Below are 23,058 nucleotides of genomic sequence, written 5' to 3'. Positions count from 1 at the left end.
ATAGGTGTGACTGTAATGCGAACAGCAGATATACAATACTGTTTGAGAATCGGACAGCTCAATATGGTGTATGGAGAAATGGAAATGTCCATATATGTATTTACGGAGTGTCACACACACGCTGACTCTGTATAGATGTGACCGTAATGCGAACGGCAGATATACAACACTGTTTGAGAATCGGAGAGCGCTTTATGGTGTCTGTATGGAAAATTGTAAATCTCCGTCTATTTTTATACGGAGTGACACACTCTGTCTCTGTATAGATTTGACCGCATCAAACAGCAGATATACGAAACTGTTTGAAAAGCGGACAGCTCTATATGGTGTAGGTCTGGAAAATGGAAAATCTCCTCTTTTTTTCCAGAGTCACACACAGATAGCTTGTATTTGTCCATGATACCAGCCGGTACACGGTAGTGTGTGAGGAGCGTACACCGCTATACGGTGTGTGAAAAAATGAACGCTCTGTAACTGACCAGAACAAAATAATAAAAGTTGGAGTGCTTTGAAAAAAGCAGTTTGAACAGCAGTGTGCACACAGCAATTCAGCTATCAGGTAGCCTTAAAAGGCAGCCTAATCACCACCAGCGCTGCTGCACACAACAAAAATCCTCCCCTTTCACTGCACACTAACTGTACAGTGAAAAGCTCTATCAGCAGTAGCAATTTTTTTTTTTCTTCCCTGCCTAACGCTCTCCCTTGTTCAGAATCAGCAGCAGCAACTCTCCCTATTCTAAAATCGGCAGAAGTAAGATGGCAGTCGGCGGTCACGGCCTTTTATAGCCACTGTGACGCCACACAAAGCCAGCCAATTACTTCAATGCCCTTCTCTAAGATGGTGGTGGCCGCTGCCCATGTCATCGCGTTGCAGACAGTGTGCGTCCGCCATCATTGGCTGAGAAAAGGCGCTGGAAGCATTATTTCAATCGCAACTTTGGCGCTCGGGTTGGCGGCCTCATGGCCGACCTCATGCTATGGTCGGGTTTCGATCGGTGAAACCCGACTTTAGCTAAAGTCGGCGACTTTTGAATTTGACCGACCCGTTTCGCTCAACTCTACTCCCATGTATTACTGATCCTGTAATATGGAATAAATAGGATCGGATCCCATACAAACACGCTAAATTGTTTGTCTATTTGAGCAGGAGGGGCAGTTAATTTTCTCAAGGGGCCACATGAGAGATTATGACTGTTGTGAATGGATGAACTTAATTATTCTCTTTATATATTAAATTAATTTTTATCAATTAATATTGAGCAGAATTAAGTCTGCTGGCTCACTGCTCCTGATAATACATCACCATAGGGGTTATTGTAACTTGTCTTCTGTGAAAGAGGCCTTACCTGTAGCAGCGAATCAAAATCATGTAATTTACTTCTTCTTATTAAGTTTATAAATCACATGCTCCTGTTATTCAGGCCTAATATATTTAATAAATATAGGTGAGCAACAGCTCCCCCCCATACAGTGCGATGGACCCCACACCACAAAATATGATGGACCCCACACCACACAGCATGATGGACCCCACACCACAAAATATGATGGACCCCACAGCCCCCCTCACACATTATGATAGACACAGTTCCCTACACACAATATGATATCTCCATAGCCCTTCCCCCCACATACACAGTTTGATGGGCCACACAGCTCCCCAAAACGTATAATGAATGCTAAAGCCCCCACACTACACAATATGATGGCCCCCCACACACAGTACACTGTCTCCATAGCCCCCCTCACGCACACAGTATGATGGGCCACACAGTTCCCTCACAGTATGATGAATGCAACAGCCCTCACACACCGTGGGGTGGATCCCACGGACCCTTCACACAGTATGATGTCCTCACAGCACCCAGCACACACAGTATGATGTCACCATAGCCCCCACACACACAGTATGATGGGCCGTTCGGCCCCCCACACACGGTGTATTGGACCACACAACCCCCCCACAAACAGTATGATGTCCCCACAGCACCCAATACACACAGCGCAGCAGGCACACTCTAGTGCCGTCATCATGCCTGCTACGCTGAAAGACTCATACACACAGCTGGAACGATAGAACAGAGAGCCCATGGCTCCCTCCTTCATCATTGTACTCTAAGCTATCTGTGTCCTGAAGATATATATACTTGTGAAACTGAGACGCCGGGCAGGGAGTAGCCCTAGGATCTAGCCCTTTATCTGTCGCAGTCCACGGGTCCACCCGATTGCATAGGGGTTCTGCTTTCCTTTTGTTGTTCTGTCTTGTGGCCGATGGTTCGTGGACCTGGAGACTTGCATCCACACTAAGTTTTGATTAGTGCAGTTTTATTTTTCACATTTCAATTGTTTTCTATCTGTATTTTTGTCATCTCTGTTCAGTTTTAGGCTAATATATGTTTTTTATCTTTATTAACCATAGTTCTTCTGACTGAACGGCTACCAGCCAACTGCAACATCCTACTTCTGAACATAGGGAAGATGGTCAACGACTCTGGTGAGGGGATGGAATATTTATTCTGTGATTTTCTAGAAAAGGACGGTACATGATATGAACAATACAGGAGTAGACCTCCACATAGTCACACTCACTACACTTTTTTACCCCATGAGTTATAGTTTGAAGCCATATGACATTTTATAAACTTCATGCAAACTTTGGGGCTTGTAAAAGTATCAATCAAATCCTAGCAGATGCCTGGGCCATGGGAATTGGGGTGAACTTGGACAATGTTGTCAAACTGAGACAAATAAAGAATGGCCCATGGTGACGGTGACTCAGGTGCTCAAAGGCCTCAATACATCTGGAAATGGCCCTGCTTCATTCGGGCTACCGAGATGAGTGACGGTATGAGACTCTCACTTACAGATCAATAATCTCTTATCAATTCTTTTCTTTTTTCCTAAGATAATCATATCCGAGAAGCCCCATTACTCTGCAGTTGTTGTTCTGCCGCCTGCTCATGTCTTAACAATGTGGATAGTTCCAAGGTGAGTTACAGAAAACAATGCAATATTCACTATATGGACAAAAGTACATGCCCCTCTACATTACACCTGCAGGAGCTTTTCTGACCTCCCATTCTACATCTATAAGCTGTAATGTGGAGTTGTTCCCTGTTTGCAGCTATAAGGCTCCTGTTCTTCCGAGAGTGTTTTCTACAAGATTTTGGAGGCGACTCTGGGAATTTTTGTCCCTTCATCTAGAAGATCATTTGTGAGGTCAGACCCTGATGTTGGTGAGAGGCCGAGCTCACAGTTTCTGTTACAGGTGTTGGATGGGGTTGAGGTCCAGGCTCTGTGCAGCCATCATATTCTTCCCACCGACCTGCCCCATCCATGTATGTATGGATCTTGTGCACTGGGCTCAGTCATGGGGAACATAGAAGGGTTTTCCCCAAACTGTTCCCATAAAGCTGGAAGCTACAATTGTCCAAAACTTGTGCTGAAGTATTAAGATTTCCCTTCACTGGACCTAAGAAGCCTCGGCAGATGGCTGATAACAGCCCATAGTATTACCCCTCCACCAACTCTACAGTGGGGCACAATGCAGGCAGAGGATATTGTTCTCCTGGAATCACCAAACCCTGACTTGTCCATCAGACTCCAGATAGAGAAGTGTGATTCGACACTGCACAGAACATGTTTCCTCCAGAGTCCAGTGGAGGGGGCTTTACACCACTCCATCCGATTCTCAGCATTGTGCTTGGTGATGTATGGCTGCATGCAGTTGCTCGGCCATGAAGCTCGCAGCAGGGGTGTAGTGTTTGTGCTGATAATACCAGAGAAGGCCTGGACTCTACAGTTATTGAGTCAGCAGAGCATTGGTGACTTTTCTGTCCTCTGCTCTTCAGTACCCGGTTACCCCGCTCTTTAACATTAGGGGGTCTCCACTTTGTGGTTGAGTTGCTGCAGTTCCTTCCACTTCTCATTAATGTCACTCAGAGGTGATTAGGGAAGATTTAGGGGAAAGAAATGTCATGAACGGACATGTTACCCCAGTGGCTCCTACAACAGGACGGCGCTGGTATCAGTGACCTCTGCACCACCGGCCATTGTGTTACAGTGGGGAAAAAAAATATTTAGTCAGTCAGCAATAGTGCAAGTTCCACCACTTAAAAAGATGAGATCTGCAGGATCTGAGTCCATGGTGGCGTAGTGTGTTACTTATGGTAGGCCTTGTTACATTGGTCCCAGCTCTCTGCAGTTCATTCACTAGGTCCCCCCGCGTGGTTCTGGGATTTTTGCTCACCGTTCTTGTGATCATTCTGACCCCACGGGGTGGTATTTTGCGTGGAGCACCAGATCGAGAGAGATTATCAGTGGTCTTGTATGTCTTCCATTTTCTAATTATTGCTCCCACAGTTGATTTCTTCACTCCGAGCTGGTTGGCTATTGCAGATTCAGTCTTCCCAGCCTGGTGCAGGGCTACAATTTTGTTTCTGGTGTCCTTTGACAGCTCTTTGGTCTTCACCATAGTGGAGTTTGGAGTCAGACTGTTTGAGGGTGTGCACAGGTGTCTTTTTATACTGATAACAAGTTTAAACAGGTGCCATTACTACAGGTAATGAGTGGAGGAAAGAGGAGACTCTTAAAGAAGAAGTTACAGGTCTGTGAGAGCCAGAAATCTTGATTGCTTGTTTCTGACCAAATACTTATTTTCCACCATAATATGCAAATAAAATGAAAAAAAAACAGACAATGTGATTTTCTGGATTTTTTTTTCTCAGTTTGTCTCCCATAGTTGAGGTCTACCTATGATGTAAATTACAGACGCCTCTCATCTTTTTAAGTGGTGGAACTTGCACTATTGCTGACTGACTAAATACTTTTTTTCCCCACTGTATATGTTTGGAAAGGGGGATGGTATGGCGGGGGTGGCGGATGTTATACACCAGGGAGCAAGGGGCTGTAGGTTGTACACAAGGGGAGAGGGGCCAGATGTTATACACCGGGGACCGAAGATTATACACTGAGAAGAGGGTCCAGATGTTATACACCTGGGGTGAAGGGTCGGATGGTATGTACAGGGATAGAGGGGCCAGATGTTATACACAGGGGGAGAGGGTCCGGATGTTATACACCTGGGGTGAAGGGTCGGATGTTATAAACAGGGATAGAGGGGCCAAATGTTATACACGGGGGAGAGGGTCCGGATGTTATAGACAGGGGGAGAGGGTTCGGATGTTATAGACAGGGGGAGAAGAGCCGGATGTTATACACAGAGGGAGAGGGGCCAGATGTTATACACAGTTGAGAGGGGGCAGATGTTATACACAGGAGGAGAGGGGCTGGTTGTTATATACAGGGGGAGAAGGGCCAGATGTTATACACAAGGGAGAGGAGCCAGATGTTATACACAGGGGCTGGTTGTTATATACAGGGGCATAGGGGCTGGGTGTTATATACAGGGGACAGGGGCTGGTTGTTATACACGGGGGGATAGGGGATGGTTGTTATACACAGGGGGATAGGGTCCGGATGTTATACACAGGGGATAGGGGCCGGATGTTATACACAGGGGATAGGGGCCGGATGTTATACACAGGGGCGAGGGGCCAGATGTTATACACAGGAGGGGATCCGGTTGTTATATACAGGGGGAGAAGGGCCAGATGTTATACACAGGGGAGAGGGGCCAGATGTTATACACAGGGGGATAGGGGCCGGTTGTTATATACAGGGGGATAGGGCTGATTGTTATATACAGGGGGATAGGGGCCGGATGTTATACACAGGGGGATGAAGGACCAGGTGTTATACACAGAGGGACAGGGGCCAGACGTTATACTCAGGGGGAGAGGGACCAGATGTTATACACGGGAAAGGAGCCGGTTGTTATATACAGGGGGAGAAGGGCCAGATGTTATACACAGGGGGAGAGGGGCTGAATGAGAAACCTGAATTCAATGAGTAAGACATGTGTCCTAATACTTTTCTCCATATAGCGAAATAATAATGTAGACCAGAAAAAGGACTAAGACAAAATATAAAATGTTAATGGGTCGCTCTCCCAGGGCCGTGGGGTACTCGGTACCGGGCCGGTGTCAGGGGAACGTGTCACAGCAGCGGTGACCCGGTCCGTGGCCCTGGGCGCCCAAGTCAATGGCGGAATGTATGTGTAGTTAATAGTTCGCGACGCCACCTGTGGTGCTCGGCAAGGGAGGTGTTAAGCCGACGCTGCAGACAGATCCTCTGGTGTGGTGGAGCAGTATAGCCCTCCACAGGCAGGGCTGATGTCCCAGGGCAGTGTAGTTGTAATGGTTGTGGAAAGGCGCAGGCAGTGTAAAGAATGGTACCCAGATGTAGCGGTGCTGAGTGGGTTCGCGCAAGAATGAATGGAGGACACCGGAGCTTGCAGTTCCAAAGCTTTACTCACAGTCTGCGGTACACAAGGGTGCCTGCCTCCGGGCCATGTCCTCCGGGTCAGAGACTCAGCCAACCTCCTGGCCAGATGGAAAGCTCCTCTCCAACACTCCGCCAACATGTACCTTTCCTGAAAGACTCCTCTATTGCGCCTTAAGGTGTGAAGATCCCCAGTACCGTGGTACTCTGGAGTTCCTCCTGTCAGATGTTCCTAACAATTCTACTCGTATGGCAGACAGCTGTAGCCTCTCTTGGGGACTCCCTTCTCTGGAGTCCTGGCTCTCTAATCAGTTGCTGTTGTGCCCCGAGTCTTAGTTGGGAGTAGTGCATTTACAGCCAACTACTCCACCGGTGTCTGCTGCAGAACCATAAGTGTCCATACAACCTCGGGGACTGATCCTTCTCTCTCTTATGGAAGCTTAGGTTGCAGTTCTACATGTTTGTCCTTCTGTTCCTTTCCCGTGCCAGCTGGCTCAGATCACTGAGGCAGTTGCAGCACTCCTTCTTCTCAGACCCGTCATCAGACTCTCCTGACTGACTGTCCTACAGACTGACCTCTCAGACTGCCCTCTAATCCTACACTTTTTCACTCTTTTATATATCTAAACTCCACCCACCTCCCAGCACATCCAGTGTTCCATGCAGGGAACCACCAAAGGTGCTCTGCTACTCTCTAAGCACTGAGCCGCAATGTGATTGTGCAGAACTACCCTGTTGTGTGGGGTTCGAGTGTTGGAGCGTGGAAAGGAGTTCCCACCTTACCTGGATGGTGGGGCACTACACCTTAGGACAAGGTGCAGTACCTCTGTGGCGACTGAGCCTCAGGGGCGCCACATTAACATCTATCTGTTATAGAAGTGCCCTCTATTTTGGCTTGTTACAATGCCCCATTTGTACGGTATATAATGTTACAGTACCGGCTACTGCGCCCTCTGACGACTTTCACCTCCTAACACCTTATTACATTTCTTATTCATTCTTTTTCCCACAGACTTGGACTTGTGTTTTTTGTGCTGGTGAAAATCTCTGGTCCGAAGATACCAGATTTGAGAGCAGAGAAGAGGGAGATGATTTCTATTCCGGAGACCCTCGGTTTGAGAACGAGTACTCATTTGCTGACCAAACCATGATAATTTTCTGCATTGATATATCGGGGAGCATGAGTGTAACCTCAGAGGTTAGTGCTCGGGTCGGGATCATTTTCTCTTCTACATTTTTCATCCTTATGTTTTTTTGTGCTGTCTTCCCAGTCATCAGTTTATCTAAATGGGGGAGTCTGAAACAAGTCTGTGTCGCAAGGGCAGGCAGTGTATTGTGTAGCAAATCCTAAATGTAACTTTTCTGTGCTGGAAATGTAATTTTTTAATGTTCTATTGCAGGTGACACAAGAGCAGTGCAATGACTATAATGTAGTCTACAAATCAAGAATGGAGGTAAAGGACATGATGCACAATCTATATTGTATGTGGTTTATAAAAGAGCGCCACCTTTGGTGTCATTTTACAATTACATTGGCTAAGTACATGAGTAATTGTTCTTGGGGTGGGAAAAATTACACTAAAGAACAGCAAAAGAAATGAAAGACATGGAGAATGAATATTATAGGAAAAGATGAGCCCTTTCCGACATCCACCGTACATGTACGGCATCCGCTGGGGTGCGTGTGTATGCAGCAGCAGATGCCGGCTTTGTTATGACACAGACTGGACTTCATAGGAAACTTTAATTTTTATCTATATATTGAAATACAGTTGTATTGAAGTAGATGGGATAAGTCAGCAGACGAGTGCATCTCTAATGGATCTAAAAAAAAAAAAAAAAAAAAAGTAAAAATAAAAAGTTGTTTAAAAAAAAAATAAAATTTTCTATCATTCTTTTTTCTTCATTAAAAATAAATACAATAAAAAAATAAATAGAATTGGTATCACCGCATCCGTAAAATTCTCATTTATCAAAATGGAAGCTTATTTAACCTGTAAATCAAAAGTGAAAAAAAATCGAAATGCAAGAATTGCTGTTTTATAGTTGCCACATCTCCCATAAAAAATGCATACGTACACCAAAATGGTATAAAATAAGTGACAGCTTGCTATATAAGACACAAGCCCAAAATAAAAGAAAACCATACAAGTTTGTTATTGTTGTATTCATATTGACCTGACGACTCATGTCACCAGGTCATTTTCATTATGCAATGAACACTGTTAAAACAAATTCCAAACACAGTGGAGGAATTGCAAAAAAAAAAAAAAAAAAGTAGTTATTGATGTCAAGAAAAAAATAGGTAATTAATGATTGTGTAAGGATGTAAAATCCATGGCTAAATATTGAACCAGTCTGACCTCCAATTGGGATCTTAAAGGAATTTTTACCCCTGGTACAGCAGACTCTTTTTTTGGGTGTTTTCGTTCCTCAGTATTAATAGGGGGAAATAAGCTTTAAAAAAAGAATTGCTCATTTTCTAAATTCAGTGATTGATCATTCTTTGCAAAGTTCTGAACCAGACACCAATTACAGACAGTCTCCCTGTCTGAGCATGATAGAAGGGAGGAGAGAAGCTCACATAGGACTACAAACAGCTACACTAAGTGCATGAACCAGGCAGATGAACAGTGCTTTCAGCATGGAGTTTGAAAAAAAATGGAAGCAAGATAAGGTAATGGAGTGTAACAGAAAGATCAATAACTTTGCAAAGACTGATCAACAGTGGTGTAACTAGAGTCCACTGATCCTGGTTGCAAAATTTGAACCTGGACCTTCACCGGCACGTTCGACAGATTATGGGACCTTGTAGTGTTCTAGTTCCTAAAAAGACAAATGCTTGATGGACCCCCATGTAATAATGTCCTCGTTCTGGGTTCTTTCTGTAATAATGTTCCCTATCCTGGGCCCCTTACAGTAATAATGTCCCCTGTCCTGGACCTCTTACAGTAATAATGTCCCCTCTCCTGGGCTCTTCCAGTAATGTCCCCCATCCTAGGCCCCTTCCAGTAATAATGTCCCTTCATCCTGGTCCCTTCTAGTAATAATGTCCCCATCCTGTTCCTTTCTAGTAATAATGTCCCCCATCCTGGGCACTTTATTTAATAATGTCACCCATTCTGGGTCCCATGCTATAATAATGTCCGTCATCCTGGTGCCTTCCAGTAATAATGTCCCTCATCCTGGCCCCTTCCAGTAATAATGATCTCATCCGGGGTCCTTCCAGTAATAATGTCCCCCCTCTTGGGCCCCTTCTAGGAATAATGATTCCATCCGGGGTCCTTCCAGTAATAATATCCCCCCTTTTGGGCCCCTTCTAGGAATAATGTCTCCATCTTGGGCCCCTTCCAGTAATAATGTCCCCTGTCCTGAGCTCTTACAGTAATAATGTGCCCCCATTCTAGGCCCCTTCCAGGAATAATGTCCCCCATCCTGGCCCCTTCCAGTAGTAATGTACCCATCCTAGGCCCTTCCAGTAATAATGTCCCCATCCTGGGCCCTTCCAGCAATAATGCCCCCCATCCTTGGTCTCATCCTATAACAATGTCCCCCATCCTGGGCCCCTCACTGGTATAATGTCCCCCATCCTGGTACAATGCCCACCGCATCCTGGACTCTTTCCATTCTTTTTTAGCTTATTTTTAAAAAAAAATTATTTTTACCGTACCCTACTCCAATGTTGTGTGTTGTTCTCCTCTATAGTTGGAAGCATACAGCTTATTCCAGCATGCTGGATTGGGCAGTGTATGACATCACTGCCATGCACAATCAGTCATGGACAAGACAATGTCTGCTGCGGCCTCTAAATTGGCTGGCAGCATGTATTGCAGTGCAGGATGCACATCCAGTTGAAATTGGGGCTTGCGTCGGTGGGCACGGGTGCAATGCTGAATTTAAAAAAAGTTTAGTTACTCTTTTAAATTTTTTTCCCCCTTTCCTTTATTTTATCCATGTACCCTTTTCTCCTGGTGACCTTGATGAAAATGTCTTTTTTTGTAACATGGTAACGGTAGAGGTCAATCAATTTTGACGTCATTTTAAAATTTCCTCTGGTGCATTGTAAATTCCTGAAGTCCAGGAAAGTTCTCACCGAGGTCTACGATAATATGGTTCTAACTAAATTTTCTCATTTTTTGCTTTCAGGCTGTTAAATCTGCATTGGGTCAAACTCTAGATTTTCTTCACCAGCAGCATCCTGGAAAGAGGGTGGCTCTTGTGACTTTCAGTGACCAGGTAATAATACTAGATCTATGCTGAAAGACGTAGCTCTTCTTTACCAAAGGCAAAACTTAATTATCCTGGCCACCTGGTTTGTATCCAGGTGAAGTTATATGGTGACGGCACTAGACAGCCACACATCCTGGAGGATGCCGAACTGTTAGACCCTGACCATCTTAAATCACAGGGTGAAGTCCAACCCTTGCCGCACCCACTGATGGAGACTCTGCCTGCCCTGAAAGGAAGGATTGAATGGTAAAGTGTTCTCTTCTCACAACATCTGATCTTGGTTTAGTAGTTGTCATCATTTAGTGCCTTAATTTGTAAGAATTGCTTAAAATAAATTAATTTGCATTTTTTATTACAGTCTGGAGGAAATGGGGGCTACAGCACTGGGGCCTGCAGCTCTGGTTTCAATCGCAATGGCGTCCAAGAGTCCAGGATCCAAGGCAAGTGAGTCGTAGCTTGTAAAGTCGTAGGTTTGCACGAATTATACCAGATGTGGGATGCAGAGGTCATAGGGTTTGGATAACTGAAAGGGTCTGCTCCAAAGAAAGACCCTAGTATGGCATTTAGTAGAGGTCCATAGGATCTTAAAGTTACTCTTGGATAAAAACCAGATTGTTATATTATACAGATGGGCTCCCGATATTGATTTGGAAGGTGGTACTGCCAACCAAATTTTATATTGGTATTGCTGTAAGATTCTTCCACCTTAAGGCTGAATTTGCACCACAACGTGAGCTCTCGGGGAGGCAGATTTCCTCCTATATTGGTCCAGCCTTCCAAATCATGTGTACTGGATGAGAGGCTTAAAACACCTCAAAACTCTATTTTAGGGTGCTGTAAGGGGCTATTATTTTAGGAACATAATGTAAATGCACGTATTAGTCATAGCAAGACCACCAGAAACATTGTCAGGTGCTAATCAATATGATTGCTGCAAATAATAAATATGACATTATCATTTTTACCACTAGTTGGCACTGTGTAGCCATATTGTGTTGGGGGAGGAAACAAATATTTTGAGAAGTAATGACTAGTGTTGAGCATTCCGATACCGCAAGTATCGGGTATGGGCCGATATTAGCTGTATCGGAATTCCGATACTTAGTTCCGATACTTTTTTCATATCGAATACCGGAATCGGAAGTTCCCATAATGCTAGGAGCCCGCTCGATTTGATTCAGCCAATGGGGATCCTCAGAAGTGTGGGCATATCCTGTTAGGCATGTAGGCATGTTAACTACTGGCATGGCTGTGATTGGCTGCTGAAATGATGTCATGATGCACTATAAGAAGCGCTGCAGCCACCATTTCTGGTCACTCTGCTGTGAATTCAGTTAGGGACAGGCTGCTGTTGAAGACTGTGAGGGACAGTTAGAAATAGTGATTCTAAAAACAATATTGTGCTTTATCCAGGCTACATAAACCACCACTGTGGCTTGCTTTTCCCTAGCAGCGCTGTTTTCACAGCTGTCTGCAAGGGCTGTGTGAGTGCAGACCCACGCTGTGTAGTGTGTCCTGCAGGCACGTCTGCTTGTAGGCCGGCCAGCGTGTGTCTCTGCCTCATACACATTTTTCTTTTATTGCTGCTTTTTTTTCTCCTGTATAGTGTGCTTCCATACGTATCCATATACGTTGGTTGCAAACACTAAAGGAGTGGACAGCGGAGCCTTTCAGCAGCCTTTCAGTGCTATAGCCCATTTCTCTGCACTGTTTTTGGCTGTCTGATAGGTCTCTCTGTGTGTGAGTGCAGCTCACGTTGCAGTGTGTTCTACAGCCACCGCTAGCTGTAGTCCGCTCAGCGTGCGTCACTGCCTCATACATAGTCCTTTTTTTGCAGCAAATTTAGCCAGATTTTTGCTCCTATATTAGTGTGCTTCCAACCGCATCCATTGTCATTGGTTGGTTGCAAACACTATATAGGATTAGATAGAGGAGCCTTTTTGCTGGCTTGTGCCCTTCAGGGCCAGCCAGGCTAGTATCACCCTATTTTTTGGAGCCTCATCAATTGCATTGTAGGTTAGCTTCCTGCATTGTAATCGCTCCAAAAAGTTTGTGATACTATAGCTTTCAAACTTTGGTCACATCCTTTCCTTTCCCCCCACCCAAAAGAAAAAAAGGAAATAAAGTTCACCAAACACTCCACTTTACATTTGTCTAGGCCACATTAGATCATATTAAAGTGTAGTACACACACTCTTAGCCAAATTAGTGTTTCTCATACTGGTTAGCAGGTGTTCAGGAATAAGAACACTAAGCCACCCCTTTTTTACTTTTCTGCCTATCTTTATCAGTCTACCAAGATGAAGAAGGCAGGGAGTAAGGCACGTGGTCGTGGCCGTGGAGTTTCAGCAGGGAGAGGACGGGGGGATTCAGCAGGGAGAGGACGTGGGGATTCGGTATCTGCTGCGGCCACCAGTGACCCGGCATCCCCCACTTTTACCAGGCAACATTCCTTCATGCGCAGCTTTGTAGGACCTCACCGTACCCCACTGCTGCGTGACGAACAAATTGAAGCCGTTGTCGGATGGATGGCAGCTAACGCATCCACTTCAATGACTTCCGCATCCTCCCAAGGCCAGAGCACTGAAGAGCAACCATCTGTCTCTTCACCACCTGCCAAATTGCCCAGGCAGTCTGAGAGCCCTGGACAGGAGCCATCTCAATCTTTACTTCTGTTCTCAGAATCTGTTGGCTTGGAAAGAGGTGGCCAGCCAAGCAGCATTCTAGAGCGTGAAGAAGAGGGAGTATGCAGTGATGCGCAACTGCTTTGTCCCTCTGAATCTGAAGAGGCGGGTGGGCCAGTGCCTATGGTCAGCACACCTCAGTATGCATCAGATGATGATGAGACTCAGTTGCCAATTTCTGGTGCGTACGGTGCTGGCGAGACAACCCAGGACCAGCCGGTGCTTGAAGAGGGGAGTGGAGATGATGAGGTCCTTGACCCATCATGGCGTCAGCCACAGGAAGGTGGTGGGAGCAGCTCTGAGGAAGAGATTCCCCGAACGGCCAAAAGAGGAGGGAGAGGGCGGGGGCAGACTTGGTTGCCTGTAGCCTCCACTTTGGCACACGTGAGGAGCAATCCTCTTCCAAAACACAAAACGGGCGCTCCCAGGACTTGCAGTGCGTGGTCTTTTTTTGACACAGTTGCAGATGACATTTGCTTTGTCAAATGCAAGCTGTGTCATCAGAAAGTGAAACGAGGCAAAAATGTGACCAACCTCAATACCACAAATATGTGGAAACATGTGCGTACCAAGCACGAGGTGGAGTTACACAGACACACTGAAGATGTAGGCCAACCTTCAGCAGCACCTACCACCTCTTCAGCTCGTGTTGGGGCCTCTTCCTCCAGTTCACACACAGCTGGTTCGGCTTCCTCACTGGAACGCCATGGAAGAACCACTGCCACTGTTGTCCAGAGACCCAGTGAAATTCCACCCACTGAACCACGTTCGCAGTCATCAGCACCCTCCCAGGCCACTCACCAGCAATCGGTAGCACAGGCATGGGAGAAAAAGCGGCCATACTCGGCAAACCATCCCCGAGCACTGGCTCTGAATGCCGGCATTGCCAAACTACTGGCCCTTGAGATGCTGTCATTCAGGCTGGTGGAGACTGACACATTCCGGAACTTTATGTCATTGGCAGTTCCACAATACAATGTGCCCAGCCGCTTTTATTTCAGCAGGCAAGCTGTCCCTGCCCTGCAAAAGCATGTGGAGGGAAAAATTAAAAATGCGCTACTAAATGCCGTCAGTAGCAAGGTCCACCTGACCACCGATGCGTGGACCAGTAGCCATGGACAGGGACGATACCTTTCCCTCACTGCCCATTGGGTCAATGTTGTGGAGCCGGGTACAGATCTGGAGAGTGGCTCTGTACGTATTCTGCCAGCTCCAAGGATTGCAGGAATGCAGTCTGTACATATTGAGTCCTCCTCCTACTCTAGTTCCTCGGAATCAGCACTGCGTGAGCCTGTTAGGCCAGATAAGAGCACAGGTGTGGCCAAACGTCAACAGGCCGTCCTTAAATTAATTTCTTTGGGGAATCGGAGCCACACAGCACAGGAGCTCTGGAATGCCATCAAGCAGGAGAACGATGTGTGGTTTGTGCCAGCGAATCTCCAGCCAGGTTTGGTAGTGAGTGACAATGGCCGAAATTTAGTGGCAGCTCTGGGCCTAGGCAACCTCACTCACATACCATGTCTGGCACACGTGCTAAATTTGGTCGTGCAGAGCTTTCTGAGGGACTATCCGGATCTTGATGCACTGCTGCACAAGGTTCGCCTAGAGTGTGCTCACTTGTGGCGTTCCAGCATGGCAAGATCGCGCATTGCATCTCTGCAACGCCGATTCCGCCTGCCAGAACATCGCATCATATGTGACCTCCCCACCAGGTGGAATTCAACGTTACATATGTTGGAGCGGTTGTGTGAGCAGCAGGCAGCAGTAATGGAGTACCAGCTGCATCAGGCGCAAACAAGTCACACTGTGCGCCGGACACACTTCACCACCACTGAGTGGGCCACTATGAGGGACATCTGCCAAGTTTTGCGTGCCTTCGATGACTCCACGCGGATGGCCAGTGCAGATGATGCACTAATCAGCATGACTGTCCCCCTCATCTGTCTGCTTCAAAAAACCTTACAAGCACTAAGTGAGGAGGTTTTTGAAGAGGTCGAGGATGAGCAGTCAGAAATGCCATCTGCTTCTGGCAAGTCTGCGCAACGTGCTTCCACACAAAGGCCCAGGCAGGGGACACTTAGTGAGGAGGATGACGAGGAGTCAATGGAGGAGGAGGAACACATCTCTCCAGAGGAGGGAGGTACACAAGGCTCTAGTAGTCAGTGTGTACAGCGAGGGTGGGGTGATGCTGAGCAGGCAGAGATGCTGCCTCAAGCTGGGGACAGCGTTTCCGGTCCAGTTGGCAGTCTGCAGCACATGGTTGATTTCATGCTGCAGTGCTTGTTAAATGACCGCCGCATCGCCAACATTCTCCACACGGCTGATTATTGGATGTACACCCTCCTAGATCCTCGCTACCGGGACAACTTACAAAGCCTCATACCACAGTTGAACCGGGAGCGAAAAATGCGGGAGTACCAAGAAACACTTGTGTAGGCCATCATGTTCTCCATTACCCCCACAAGTGTTGCTGGTAGTGCTTTTCAAAGCAGCCATGTGGGTAGAGGCAGTGGAGGAAGCTCTGCACAAAGAGGTAGCAGAGGCAGTGCCGCAGGACAAGGCAAGGCCAGTATGGCCCAAATGTGGAAAAGTTTTGTGGGACCGCCACAAACGGCTACACCATCACAGACGGCTCCAGTCAGCAGGAGGCAACGTTTCCGTCAGACGGTGACAGACTACTTGTCGTTCCCTGTTAGTGTTCTCCCAGACGGCTCTTCCCCGTTCAAGTATTGGGTCTCTAAGCTGGATACATGGCCAGAGCTTAGCCAGTATGCATTGGAGGTGCTGGCTTGCCCTGCTGCCAGTGTATTATCGGAACGTGTCTTTAGTGCTGCAGGTGGTGTGGTAACAGACCGTCGCACGCGACTATCCACCGATAATGTTGACCGGCTTACTTTTGTGAAAATGAACAAGGCCTGGATCTCACCTGAATTTGCCAGTCCTCTTCCAGAATAAATAATTGGCTGGCAACAGGATCCAGGTCTCCTGTTGTGTTCATGTTTCTATGACCTGAACTTTATTTCCTGGGCTACAGCAACGCCCGTTGTTGCTCAGAAGTGCTGTCCGCACAGACAAAACACTCGCTCATGTGTAAGTGGGGTTCGGTAACGTCAGCTGATCCCCTGCTGTGTGTACGGCAAACTCTCCTGCTGCCTACAACTTCTGACTACCTCTGATTTAATATGTTCTCTGATTTGCCCTCTGTCTCCACTCTGTTTTGAGTATTTCCTCCGGCCTACAACACCGCCTGTTTCTGCTCTCAAGTGCCGTCTGCACAATCCACACTTGTTCCTGTGGTACCTGGGTCCTGTAACATCTGCTCATCTCCAGAGTTGAGCACGGCAATGTCTCCTGCTTTGTCTACATTCCCACTACTTGTAGTGGAAATGTGGACAGAGCAGGAGACATTGCCTGACTCACCTCTAGGGAGAAGCTGCTGTTACAGAACCCCAGTAACACAGGAACAAGTGTGGGTTGTGCAGACGGCATTTCAGAGCAGCAACTGGCGTGGTTGGAAGCCAGCGGAAATACTCGAAACAGAGTGAAGACAGAGGCCTAATTGGAGTACGTTGACCGTTAGTAGTAGTCTAGAAACAATCGCAAACTGCCACCAAGTAGGCCTCGGCCTACTACCTGATTTTCCCTGGGCTCCGACACCGCCAGTTGGTGCTCAGAAGTGCTGTCCGCACAGACAAAACACTCGCTCATGTGTAAGTGGGGTTCGGTAACGTCAGCTGATCCACTGCTGTGTGTATGGCAAAGTGTCCTGCTCCCTCCACAGTCAAACAACCTCAGATTTACACCTGGCTCCAAGTAGGCCTCGGCCTACTACCTCATTTTCCCTGGGCTCCGACAACGCCAGTTGGTGCTCGGAAGTGCTGTCCACACAGACAAAACACTCGCTCATGTGTAAGTGGGGTTCGGTAACGTCAGCTGATCCCCTGCTGTGTGTACGGCAAACTCTCCTGCTGCCTACAACTTCTGACTACCTCTGATTTAATATGTTCTCTGATTTGCCCTCTGTCTCCACTCTGTTTTGAGTATTTCCTCCGGCCTACAACACCGCCTGTTTCTGCTCTCAAGTGCCGCCTGCACAATCCACACTTGTTCCTGTGGTACCTGGGTCCTGTAACATCTGCTCATCTCCAGAGTTGAGCACGGCAATGTCTCCTGCTTTGTCTACATTCCCACTACTTGTAGTGGAAATGTGGACAGAGCAGGAGACATTGCCTGACTCACCTCTAGGGAGAAGCTGCTGTTACAGAACCCCAGTAACACAGGAACAAGTGTGGGTTGTGCAGACGGCATTTCAGAGCAGCAACTGGCGTGGTTGGAAGCCAGCGGAAATACTCGAAACAGAGTGAAGACAGAGGCCTAATTGGAGTACGTTGACAGTTAGTAGTAGTCTAGAAACAATCGCAAACTGCCACCAAGTAGGCCTCGGCCTACTACCTGATTTTCCCTGGGCTCCGACACCGCCAGTTGGTGCTCAGAAGTGCTGTCCGCACAGACAAAACACTCGCTCATGTGTAAGTGGGGTTCGGTAACGTCAGCTGATCCCCTGCTGTGTGTATGGCAAAGTGTCCTGCTCCCTCCACAGTCAAGCAACCTCAGATTTACACCTGGCTCCAAGTAGGCCTCGGCCTACTACCTGATTTTCCCTGGGCTCCGACACCGCCAGTTGGTGCTCGGAAGTGCTGTCCACACAGAAAAACACACTCGTTCATGTGAAAGTGGAGTTCGGTAACGTCAGCTGATCCCCTGCTGTGTGGCGGGCAAACTGCTGCTGCCTCCAAATTTTAGCTACTTCAGATTTAAACATTCTCTGATTTGGCCTCTGTCTCCACTCTGTCTCTAGTATATTCCCCTAACCTCCAACACCGCCAGTTCCTGCTCACAGTTGCCGTCCACGCATTCCACACGTGTTCCTGTGTTACTGGGGTTCTGTTACGTCAGCAGATCCCCCAATGTGTGTCCGCCACTGTCTCCTGCGCTGTCCACCTTCCCACTGCAAGCGGTGGGAATGTGGACAGAGCAGGAGACATTGGCAGACAAACATCAGGGGATCTGCTGACATTACAGAACACCAGTAACACAGGAACACGTGTGGATTGGGCAGACGGCTACTGTACGCATAAACTGGCGGTGTTGGTAGTCACGTGAAATCCTGGAAACAGAGTGGAGACAGATGCCTAATTGGAGCACGTTGACAGTCTGTTGTAGCCTACAAACAATCTAAAACTGCCACCAAGTAGGCCTCGGCCTGCACCCTGGTTCTCCCTGGGCTCCAACAACGCTAGTTGGTGCTCAGAAGTGCTGTCCACACAGAAAAACACACTCGTTCATGTGAAAGTGGGGGTCAGTAACGTCAGCTGATCCCCTGCTGTGTGGAGGGCAAAGTGTCCTGCTCCCTCCAAAGTCAAAATACCTCAGCTTTACACCTGGCTCCTAGTAGGCCTCGGCCTGCACCATGATTGTCCCTGGGCTCCAACACCGCCAGTTGGTGCTCGGAAGTGCTGTCCACACAGAAAAACACACTCGTTCATGTGAAAGTGGGGTTCAGTAACGTCAGCTGATCCCCTGCTGTGTGGAGGGCAAACTGCTGCTGCCTCCAAATTGTAACTACTTCAGATTTAAACATTCTCTGATTTGGCCTCTGTCTCCACTCTGTCTCTAGTATTTCCCCTGACCTCCAACACCGCCAGTTCCTGCTCACAGTTGCCGTCCACGCATTCCACACGTGTTCCTGTGTTACTGGGGTTCTGTAACGTCAGCAGATCCCCCAATATGTGTCCGCCACTGTCTCCTGTGCTGTCCACCTTCCCACTGCAAGCGGTGGGAATGTGGACAGAACAGGAGACAGTGGCAGACACACATCAGGGGATCTGCTGACATTACAGAATCCCAGTAACACAGCAACACGTGTGGATTGGGCAGACAGCTACTGTACGCATAAACTGGCGGTGTTGGTAGTCACGTGAAATCCTGGAAACAGAGTGGAGACAGATGCCTAATTGGAGCACGTTGACAGTCTGTTGTAGCCTACAAACACTGTAAAACTGCCACCAAGTAGGCCTCGGCCTGCACCCTGGTTCTCCCTGGGCTCCAACAACGCTAGTTGGTGCTCAGAAGTGCTGTCCACACAGAAAAACACACTCGTTCATGTGAAAGTGGGGGTCAGTAACGTCAGCTGATCCCCCGCTGTGTGGAGGGCAAAGTGTCCTGCTCCCTCCAAAGTCAAAATACCTCAGCTTTACACCTGGCTCCTAGTAGGCCTCGGCCTGCACCCTGATTGTCCCTGGGCTCCAACAACGCTAGTTGGTGCTCGGAAGTGCTGTCCACACAGAAAAACACACTCGTTCATGTGAAAGTGGGGTTCAGTAACGTCAGCTGATCCCCTGCTGTGTGGAGGGCAAACTGCTGCTGCCTCCAAATTGTAACTACTTCAGATTTAAACATTCTCTGATTTGGCCTCTGTCTCCACTCTGTCTCTAGTATTTCCCCTGACCTCCAACACCGCCAGTTCCTGCTCACAGTTGCCGTCCACGCATTCCACACGTGTTCCTGTGTTACTGGGGTTCTGTAACGTCAGCAGATCCCCCAATATGTGTCCGCCACTGTCTCCTGCGCTGTCCACCTTCCCACTGCAAGCGGTGGGAATGTGGACAGAGCAGGAGACAGTGGCAGACACACATCAGGGGATCTGCTGACATTACAGAATCCCAGTAACACAGCAACACGTGTGGATTGGGCAGACGGCTGCTGTACGCATAAACTGGCGGTGTTGTTGGTCACGTGAAATCCTGGAAACAGAGTGGAGACAGATACCTAATTGGAGCACGTTGACAGTCTGTTGTAGCCTACAAACAATCTAAAACTACCACCAAGTAGGCCTCGGCCTACACCATGATTGTCCCTGGGTTCCAACAACGCCAGTTGGTGCTCGGCAGTGTCTTTGGCAGGGGGACTCCCTATTGCCCAGCCTGGTTCCAGCACGCCTGCTGTTTTCGGGTAGTGTCAAGGTCACTATGCCACCAATCCGTTGTCCTGTCGTCTTGCGGCCGGGTTAGCCGACTCTACGGTGCCTGCAGTTTAGGTGACTCCTATGTGGACTGCGGGAACTGGCACTGAAGGCTGGATCCGTAGTGCCAATGGGACATGGACCCCCTGTAGGACTGTGGGTTTCGGTAACTGCGGCCGGCTTGCGGCCTGGCTACTTTGCTTTCAATGGGTACCTTCTGCTACCCACCCGTGTTCCAGCACTGTCTGCTGGTTCTCGCCAGAGCCTTTGGCCTAGGTGCCTCCATCTCGGTATCCGAGGTCCAGCACCGTCAGCTGGTCCTTGGTAGTGCTTTTTAGCACAGGTACCTTCTGCTTAGTAACCGTGGTCCAGCACCGTCAGCTGGTCCTTGGTAGTGCCATTGGCTCTTGTAGCTTTTGCTACCCATCTGGGTTCCAGCACCGTCAGCTGGTTTTCGGCAGTGTCTTTGGCACGGGGACTCCCTGTTGCCCAGCCTGGTTCCAGCACGCCTGCTGTTTCCGGGTAGTGTCAAGGTCACTATGCCACCAATCCGTTGTCCTGTCGTCTTGCGGCCGGGTTAGCCGACTCTACGGTGCCTGCAGTTTAGGTGACTCCTATGTGGGCTGCGGGAACTGGCACTGAAGGCTGGATCCGTAGTGCCAATGGGACATGGACCCCCTGTAGGACTGTGGGTTTCGGTAACTGCGGCCGGCTTGCGGCCTGGCTACTTTGCTTTCAATGGGTACCTTCTGCTACCCACCCGGGTTCCAGCACTGTCTGCTGGTTCTCGCCACAGCCTTTGGCCTAGGTGCCTCCATCTCGGTATCCGAGGTCCAGCACCGTCAGCTGGTCCTTGGTAGTGCTTTCTAGCACAGGTACCTCCTGCCTAGTAACCGTGGTCCAGCACCGTCAGCTGTTCCTCGGTAGTGCCATTGGCTCTTGTAGCTTTTGCTACCCATCTGGGTTCCAGCACCGTCAGCTGGTTCTCGGCAGTGTCTTTAGCACGGGGACTCCCTGTTGCCCAGCCTGGTTCCAGAACGCCTGCTGTTTCCGGGTAGTGTCAAGGTCACTATGCCACCAATCCGTTGTCCTGTCGTCTTGCAGCCGGGTTAGCCGACTCTACGGTGCCTGCAGTTTAGGTGACTCCTATGTGGGCTGCGGGAACTGGCTCTGAAGGCTGGATCCGTAGTGCCAATGGGACATGGACCCCCTGTAGGACTGTGGGTTTCGGTAACTGCGGCCGGCTTGCGGCCTGGCTACTTTGCTTTCAATGGGTACCTTCTGCTACCCACCCGGGTTCCAGCACTGTCTGCTGGTTCTCGCCAGAGCCTTTGGCCTAGGTGCCTCCATCTCGGTATCCGAGGTCCAGCACCGTCAGCTGGTCCTTGGTAGTGCTTTCTAGCACAGGTACCTCCTGCCTAGTAACCGTGGTCCAGCACCGTCAGCTGTTCCTCGGTAGTGCCATTGGCTCTTGTAGCTTTTGCTACCCATCTGGGTTCCAGCACCGTCAGCTGGTTCTCGGCAGTGTCTTTGGCACGGGGACTCCCTGTTGCCCAGCCTGGTTCCAGCACGCCTGCTGTTTCCGGGTAGTGTCAAGGTCACTATGCCACCAATCCGTTGTCCTGTCGTCTTGCGGCTGGGTTAGCCGACTCTACGGTGCCTGCAGTTTAGGTGACTCCTATGTGGGCTGCGGGAACTGGCACTGAAGGCTGGATCCGTAGTGCCAATGGGACATGGACCCCCTGTAGGACTGTGGGTTTCGGTAACTGCGGCCGGCTTGCGGCCTGGCTACTTTGCTTTCAATGGGTACCTTCTGCTACCCACCCGGGTTCCAGCACTGTCTGCTGGTTCTCGCCAGAGCCTTTGGCCTAGGTGCCTCCATCTCGATATCCGAGGTCCAGCACCGTCAGCTGGTCCTTGGTAGTGCTTTCTAGCACAGGTACCTCCTGTTCTGTCCCCACTTAATGGCGATTAAAGGTATGCAGACATGTAAGTGAGAGAAGTTCCTACCTTTGTGTATCCAGTAAGCGAGGCAGACATGACCCTTAGCAGCTTCTCAGATAAGCATACACGCGTTGTGATGAAGAACAATGTTGGTTTATTCCGTAGATAACGATTCAAACATTACACTGAGTCTCTTGCATGGAGCTTGTCTCTGGAGTCGCTACTTGCGGGTCAAAAGACTTTGCTTCCTCAGCTCATGAGGGAGAACAGTTCTCTCAGGTAAGATGTCTGCCGATGACTGAGCAAACAGGAAGAGAAGAGGCTGAAGAGAAGCCCCTCCCCATAGGCTGAACAAGGAAAGACCGAGGAACTAAATGGTCTGGCCAGTAGATGGCAGCAGAGACAAGCGAAAAAACATAAATACATTTCTTTAACTAGAAACATGCATGGAACAGCACACTCCCCGTCTGGAATTCACTATGGGGATTCCACTATTGTCCATAATAATAATAAACCTAAAAGAAAGGGCATGTTAAATGCAACAATTAAAGTTCAAAAAATCAGAAAAACGGCCAAACTTCGGGTGCAGAACGCTCATCCCGTAGTGGCGCTCTCGATAGGCAGTAAGAGGACGAGTTCATGGATTGGCCTCGCAAAGATCTTCGTCTCACCCTTCCTAAAGACCCTCAGCTCCACCTTCCGCACGTTGCCGTCCTGGCTAGGCAGTGTCCTGGTAACAAGTCCCAGAGGCCAGTCAGTCCTTTCAGTGGTCTGGTCTTTCATGAGGACCAGATCTCCTTCCTTGATATTCGGCTTGGGATGTCGCCACTTCCTTCT

At 48.6% G+C, this 23,058-nt stretch overlaps 1 protein-coding gene across 4 annotated transcripts in view; it reads left to right on the top strand.

Annotated features, from left to right (window-relative positions):
- The window catches only part of LOC141085508 (circularly permutated Ras protein 1-like), a 209,060-nt gene that overhangs the window by 130,733 nt on the left and 55,269 nt on the right, over positions 1 to 23,058 (top strand). For all 4 annotated transcript variants that reach the window (XM_073570921.1, XM_073570922.1, XM_073570920.1 and 1 more), the window contains 7 exons: positions 2,420 to 2,494; positions 2,906 to 2,988; positions 7,355 to 7,540; positions 7,743 to 7,796; positions 10,489 to 10,578; positions 10,667 to 10,818; positions 10,931 to 11,012. In XM_073570921.1, the coding sequence (XP_073427022.1) occupies positions 2,420 to 2,494; positions 2,906 to 2,988; positions 7,355 to 7,540; positions 7,743 to 7,796; positions 10,489 to 10,578; positions 10,667 to 10,818; positions 10,931 to 11,012 (722 nt within the window). The remainder of the gene's footprint in view (positions 1 to 2,419; positions 2,495 to 2,905; positions 2,989 to 7,354; positions 7,541 to 7,742; positions 7,797 to 10,488; positions 10,579 to 10,666; positions 10,819 to 10,930; positions 11,013 to 23,058) is intronic.

Source organism: Dendrobates tinctorius, unplaced genomic scaffold (assembly GCF_039654945.1).
Source record: "Dendrobates tinctorius isolate UK_male_01 unplaced genomic scaffold, ASM3965494v1 ptg000028l, whole genome shotgun sequence".
NCBI classification, from domain to species: Eukaryota; Metazoa; Chordata; class Amphibia; order Anura; family Dendrobatidae; genus Dendrobates; species Dendrobates tinctorius.
This window is presented reverse-complemented; position numbering and strand designations above follow the sequence as displayed.